This window comes from Sinocyclocheilus anshuiensis, unplaced genomic scaffold (assembly GCF_001515605.1).
Source record: "Sinocyclocheilus anshuiensis isolate Anshui unplaced genomic scaffold, SAMN03320099.WGS_v1.1 scaffold2737, whole genome shotgun sequence".
Lineage (NCBI taxonomy): Eukaryota > Metazoa > Chordata > Actinopteri > Cypriniformes > Cyprinidae > Sinocyclocheilus > Sinocyclocheilus anshuiensis.
The window spans coordinates 237,233-244,429 of NW_015551029.1; the positions used below are offsets into that span (position 1 = coordinate 237,233).

Consider the following 7,197-nt stretch of genomic DNA (forward strand, 5'->3'; position numbering starts at 1 on the left):
AATGTAAACAAAGGTGTATGTTTGTAGAGTAATTTACAACAGCTTCGAACGCGGCTCAACCAATCAGAATCAAGCACCGGAACTATCTGTTTTATAAAAGTGAAATCGCAATCAACCACCCCTTTAAAATGTATATCATTGATTGTAATTGTTTGGTTGCTGATGAGCACCTGCAGGTGAAGTATCGCACTCCTTCATGACTCCCCTCGTGTTTTCCTCTCTCTGGATCATCCCACTCCACTCCCAGCCACACACCTGCAGGAACAGAAGACAGACGGACATCAGACCAAACCTCATTCACTATACTGCCAAAAGTATTGGCACCCCCTTCTAATGAACAGGTTTGACTGCTTTAGTCATTTCCACGAGTACAAATCTGAATGTTTAAGCATATAATAATATTCTAGGGAACTGTGTGCTTCTAATTTTATAGCAATAGTTCTGACAGGACTCTTTTCTATTCTAACAATGCCTCTGTGTGTAAGGCAAGGTTCAAAAAGAAATGATTGATTGAGTCAGTGTGGAAGAACTTGACTGGTCTGCAGAAACCTTGAGCCAAAAACTCATCAGCAAACACCAGTGACTTGTACATATGTCTGCAGTCATTTTAGACACTTCCAAAACTGTTGCAACAGAGATGGAAATAAATTTTTTAAATGCATGAATTATGTTTCCATCTTTGTTGCCACAGTTTTGGAAGTGCCTTTTTCTGTTCTAAAGAAGGGGGTGTCCCCATATGTACAAGTCACTGGTGTTTGCTGATGAGTTTTTGGCTCAAGGTTTCTGCAGACCAGTCAAGTTCTTCCACACTGACTCAATCAATCATTTCTTTTTGAACCTTGCCTTATACACAGAGGCACTGTTAGAATAGAAAAGAGTCCTGTCCGAACTATTGCTATAAAATTAGAAGCACACAATTCCCTAGAATATCATTATATGCTTAAACATTAAGATTTGTACTCGTGGAAATGACTAAAGCAGTCAAACCTGTTCATTAGAAGGGGGTGCTAATACTTTTGAAAATATAGTGTATAAAGCTGAATGAACGGAGACGGACCTGCGGTGGGAAGAACCGGACCCACGTAACGAACCGTTCCTCTCTCTCCATCACAGCTCACCCGTCTGCCCATGGCATCCTCCGACACCTCCTGAGCCTTCATCAGACGACGACGATGATGATCTGTATCAATCACTGAGAAAACCAGAGAAATCAGATCTAAACTCACCTTTTTGCGCATCAGGATCATGAAACCAAATGCAACATATATTACTAAACTAACAGACCTTGAAAAGTATTAAAACATCATAAAACGATTAAATCGTAATAAAATGTGACCCTGGAGCACAAAAGCAGTGTTAAGTTGCTGGGGTATATTTGTAGCAATAGCCAACAATACATTGTATGGGTCAAAATTATACATTTTTCTTTTATGCCAAAAATCATTAGGATATTAAGTAGAGATCATGGTCCATGAAGATATTTTGTAAACGTCCTACTGTAAATATATCAAAACTTAATTTTTGATTAGTAATATGCATTGCTAAGAACTTAATTTGAACAACTTTAAAGATGATTTTCTCAATATTTAGATTTTTTTGCACCCTCAGATTCCAGATTTTCAAATAGTTGTATCTCGGCCAAATATTGTGCTATCCTAACAAACCATACATCAATGGAAAGATTATTTATTCAGCTTTCAGATCATGCATACATCTCAATTTATAAAAATTACCCTTATGACTGGTTTTGTGCTCCAGGTTCACATATATGAAATTAAATCATATAAAAATGACTGCAGAACATAAAATTACATACATGAACAGGGAGATCACAATCATATCACATATGAAAGAATTACATAAGAAAAGAATGAAAAAAACACAAGTATACAAAAATACACATATAGTAGAAAAGCGTAATATGAAAATTAAATCACATCTTTAAATAAACTCATTAAATATACATATATATGCGAGTGACGCAACGTTATGCGATGACAGATTCGTGTTTCTATATATTAAATCATCATTATAAAACATTCTCTATAAGCATAGACAAGAAGAATAATGAATTACAAACTTAATAACGGAATGAAATGTTCCTGCATCATTCATACCTGCACAACCGGCAACAGGAAGTGACGTCATGAGGTCCCGCGCCTACCGCCGCGCCGATGAGAAACAAACCGCGGGCTCAGGAGCGCTGCTATTATTACGCTTGCTTTATTCAAACGGGCGATAAAACAATCCATAAATGCTATTTTTCTATTTAAACCCGTGTTTTTGATATGTTTATCGAGGCGAGTCTTTCGAATGCGAATGATTCCGCGTCAGGAACCGATGATCAGTATGTGAGATTTCCAGGGGGCGGATAAACTGCGCACACGCGTGGGAGCGAAATAAACGTGTCTGCGTGCGAAACTTCGGCAACAACTTCTACGTTTAGCGCGTTAAAGTTTCCTGAAATATCTGACAGATCTTTAGGATTTTACACAGACATGCGAGTGACATCATGAAGAAGAAGCAGTCTGTAAAGAGGTTTGTTTTTATCAATAATATAAAACTAGAACAATAAACAGCCGATGAGTGAACGCTGCTGTGCGATGTTTTTAAATAGTCGAGATCATAAAAGAACCTTCGAATGCCATGCACATGCTAATGCAAATAAATGTATATGTGTATACAGACACACACACACACACACACACACACATATATATATACAGGGTTTAAATTGGGCCGGGCTGAGTGGGGCTCATCCTGAGGTAAAAATTCAAAATGGAAAGTTTTAAATATTTAAAATACAGTTAGTTAGGCAACATCACATAACGTTTTCACCATTACGACTGTTTAATAGTTCTATAAACAGTTCAATAAGCAAGTACAATAAATATTAGGTCACTTACATTTTAGGCGGAAACACAGAAACCAGACGATTCATTGCTGCTGAATGATTCCGTGTTTGAACGAATCGGTTGAGTCAAAGTTCTATTAGCCCACGCATTAACATCTGATGAATCAGCCGTTTGAACGAATCGTTTGAATGAACGACTCAATTTATTATAATTGAATTTATAGATCAAATGTACGATTTTGAAATGAAAGTACATTTAGTCATTTAGCAGACGCTTTTATCCAAAGCGAATCAAGTTCAAGACATTGATGCTTGCATATAGAACAGCCACCACATATATATAAAAGCTCCATACCATAGAGTATCTATAGCAAATTCCAATTTAACCCCTATATATATATATATACACACACACACATACACATGTATGTGTGTGTGTATATTAGGGGAGTGCGATATTGACAAAAAATTATATCGATATTTTATGGGATTTTATCGATAACGATAATTAGACGATATTTTGCTGAGTGTGTTATTGTGTTGGTACCTTAAGGACTGCCGAAGACAGCTGACTCCTAATGTTTTTAATATTCTTCATATTCTGTGTGGTGGTCAGTTCATACTGACGATATTATCGCAGACGATATATATCGCACATCCCTAGTGTATATATATGTATGTATGTATATATCTATATATAGTAATACATTTATTTACCAAAGAATATGCATGTTACTCGAAGGTTCTTCAATGAATACCGTGGTATTATCATCTTAAAATCCATAATAACATGGTATTACCATGGTACGCTTTGGTAGTGTATTGTGAGAGCCGGGTGTTGGTCTTCTGATGTTTGTTGTTGTTGCAGTACTGATAGAGATGATGCTGGAGATTACACGGTCGGTCAGGTGTCCAGCAGCCTGTTCCCAGACAAACACACAGCTGGAGCTTTATCATCTTTATTCTCCTCCACATCATCTGCAAATACTTTAGTCTTCGTTCCTGCACCGAAGGTACATGTATCAGACGAGGAGCATGATTGTGGGGTTTGTTTTGGTGCTAATGGTGGTTCGTCTGTGTTTCTTCTCATCAGACTGAATCTAAAGTGTCTGAGAGCACTGATGTCAAAGGTCAGGGTCACATTCAGAAGCAGAAATCGAAAAAGACTCCAAAGACGCTCTCAGCAGCTGAGAAGAAGCTACAGGACAGGTCAGTGATTCTGCCGTGAGACACACTTCTGAGACGGGATCAGTCCGATCTGACCTCGCAGTAATAGAAAACCTGGTATTAAATGGCATTTTAAAGATGTTTTTTTTTTTGCATTTGATAGAGTAGTGGAAGTTAATAAAACCTCATGGAAGTATGTTTAAAGAATATAATTTCTGAGTACTTATGTTCAGCTTTAAAATACGCAAAGTAGAGCTTGCTTGCAAAACTGAGCAAATTATTATTTTTAATTAAATCCTAAATTGCGCTGAATGCTTCATTAGCATATAATTCAGTTCATTTTAAATAATTTAATTTTTAAAATTTATTTTAAGGATTTTAATTAATTGCATAATAGTACAAATAATTAAATTTAAATACATAAATATATTTTTATTCACTTATCCGGTTTTATTTTATTATCTGTCTCTTTTTTCATTTATTTTATTTTTATTATTATTATTTTTAAAATTATTTCTGTATGTTAGACCTTGTCTCATTCATAAATTTATTATTTTTTTTAATTAATTTCGTTGAAATTAATAAAATGAATTCATAGTGATAAAAAAAAAAAGAGGTAATCGCAACTGTAAAATGTAATGGGAAATGTATTTTCAATGTTGAAATCCTTAGAGAGAGCGCTCTACAGAATGCAGATGATGAAGGACAAACAAGTGCAAAGAAAGTCAAACACAAGCGCGCTGATGCAACGGATGAAACGACAGAAGAGGCGTGGCCCGTCAAACACAGAAAGACAGTGAAGAATATGGCAGAGGAGCGAATCAAAAAGAAACGAACGGTGTTTGTGGGGAATCTGCCTCCGAGCTGCACGAAGAAGGTGCTTCAGTTATAATACACAGCTTTAAGAACTATCATCAATCTTCCCTGACGTTTCCACTAAAGTCCCGCGTGTTGTGTTTTGCAGATGCTGTTGTCTCTGTTCAAGCAGGCTGGAGCCATCGAGTCGGTCCGCTTCCGTTCAGTGGTGGGTCTTCTGCTCTAGTCATTCTATCATTAATTGTTGGATCACTAGTTTGAGCTTTAATAAAGGTGTTTTGCAGGTGCAAGAAGACCCAACTATGTCCCGTAAAGTGGCAGCTATCCAGTGAGTATTGCGTCCTATAGTGAAGAGTTTGATGAGATGTCTCTGAACGCTACTCCTCCTAGAGCTTTCGAGCTAGAACCACCAAACTCAGCCCAGCTCTTCAGACCGATCTGACTTAGTGTGCTGTATCTTTTCAGACTGATCCGACTTATAGTTTTCATAAAAATGAAGATTAAAAATCATAGAAATCCCATAGACTTACATTGACGGAATGTTCAGATGAGCCAAGACTATTCAAACTCCAACTGTCAAAATTCAAATGTAAACAAACTGAAGCCCATTAGACTCAATCAGACTTCCCTTCTATGTACTATCTATCGATCTATCTATCTATCTATCTATCTTATCTATCCTAACGACATGCTAATCATGCTAGAAACAGACTAACAGTATGTTAGTAGCATGCTAACCATGCTAGTAACATGCTAATCATATGCTAGTAACTTGCTAATCATGATAGGAACATGCTAATCATGCTAATAACATGCTAATCATGTTAGAAACATGCTAGCGACATGCTAGTCACTTGTAAATCATGTTAGTGACATGTTAGTCATTTTGTTAATCATGCTAACGACATGCTAGTCATGTTATCGACATGCTAGTCACTTGCTAATAGCATGCTAATCATGCTAATAACACGCTAATCATGTTAGAAACATGCTAGCGACATGCTAGTCACTTGTAAATCATGTTAGTGACATGTTAGTCATTTTGTTAATCATGCTAACGACATGCTAGTCATGTTATCGACATGCTAGTCACTTGCTAATAGCATGCTAATCATGGTAATAACACGCTAATCATGTTAGAAACATGCTAGCGACATGCTAGTCACTTGCAAATCATGTTAGTGACATGTTAGTCATTTTGTTAATCATGCTAACGACATGCTAGTCATGTTATCGACATGCTAGTCACTTGCTAATCATGATAGCAACATGCTAGTAACTTGCTAATCATGATAGCAACATGCTAGTAGCATGCTAATCATGCTAATAACATGCTAATCATGTTAGAAACATGCTAGCGACATGCTAGTCACTTGCAAATCATGCTAGTGACATGTTAGTCATTTTGCTAGTCATGCTAACGACATGCTAGTCATGTTATCGACATGCTAGTCACTTGCAAATCATGCTAGTGACATGTTAGTCATTTTGCTAGTCATGCTAACGACATGCTAGTCATGTTATCGACATGCTAGTCACTTGCTAATCATGATAGCAACATGCTAGTAACTTGCTAATCATGCTAATGACATGCTAACCATGCTAGCAACACGCTAGTATCATGCTAGAAACAGGCTAGTCACTTGCTAATCATGCTAACAACATGTTAGTAACATGCCAGCGACATGCTAGTAACTTGTTAATCATGCTAGAAACAGGCTAGTCATGCTAACAACATGCTAGTAACATGTTAATTTAAATGTATGTTAATCATGCCAGCAATATGCTAGTAACAGGCTAATCATGCTAGAAACATGTTATCAACATTTATCTAATCTGTCTAAATTTTCAAACTTCAGGCTTTTACAACTGCTTTAAATTTACAGGCTAGGCTTTGTCAAGCCAACCTAAAGTTTGTCTTGACAAGCTTTTTTTATCTAGTTGTTATTAATATACTGATCTTGTCTGTCCATTTCTAGGAGGAAAGTCCATCCAAAAAAACAGAATATTAATGCTTACATCGTCTTCAAAGCGGAGGAAACAGCTGCTGGCGCTCTGAAATGGTACAAGATTATGCGCAATATTGATTCGAAGTTTAATTACTGAATGATCTTCTCGATCAGATTGATCGATGACTTTTAAATTAAAGCAATAGTTCACCAAAAAGTGAAAATCTGCTGGAAATGTGCTCACCCTCAGATCATCCGAGATTAGGATGAGTTTGTTTCTTCATCAGATTTGTAGAAATGTAGCATTGCATCAGTGTCTCAGCAATGGATGCTCTGCAGTGAATGGGTGCCGTCAGAATGAGAGTCCAAACAGCTGATAAAAACATCACAATAATCCACAAGTAATCCACA

The 7,197-nt window shown here is 36.8% G+C and overlaps 2 protein-coding genes across 3 annotated transcripts in view; one reads left to right on the forward strand and one right to left on the reverse strand.

The window, feature by feature from the left end:
* The window catches only part of tbce (tubulin folding cofactor E), a 14,200-nt gene extending 12,057 nt beyond the window's left edge, over positions 1-2,143 (reverse strand). The window contains exons 1-3 of one of the 2 annotated variants that reach the window (XM_016450624.1): positions 2,118-2,143; positions 1,058-1,192; positions 171-255 (exon numbers count right to left, since the gene is read on the reverse strand). In XM_016450624.1, coding sequence (XP_016306110.1) covers positions 171-255; positions 1,058-1,160 — 188 coding nt within the window. In that variant the 5' untranslated portion in view covers positions 1,161-1,192; positions 2,118-2,143. Of the gene's footprint in view, positions 1-170; positions 256-1,057; positions 1,193-2,080 lie in introns of both variants that reach the window. The other variant, XM_016450623.1, reaches the window with a different exon arrangement.
* A 140-nt stretch (positions 2,144-2,283) lies between these two features.
* Positions 2,284-7,197, forward strand: part of rbm34 (RNA binding motif protein 34) — an 8,198-nt gene continuing 3,284 nt past the window's right edge. Inside the window, exons 1-7 of the mRNA XM_016450625.1 lie at positions 2,284-2,538; positions 3,723-3,867; positions 3,948-4,063; positions 4,694-4,898; positions 4,986-5,045; positions 5,122-5,165; positions 6,817-6,900. Coding sequence (XP_016306111.1) covers positions 2,513-2,538; positions 3,723-3,867; positions 3,948-4,063; positions 4,694-4,898; positions 4,986-5,045; positions 5,122-5,165; positions 6,817-6,900 — 680 coding nt within the window. The 5' untranslated portion in view covers positions 2,284-2,512. The remainder of the gene's footprint in view (positions 2,539-3,722; positions 3,868-3,947; positions 4,064-4,693; positions 4,899-4,985; positions 5,046-5,121; positions 5,166-6,816; positions 6,901-7,197) is intronic.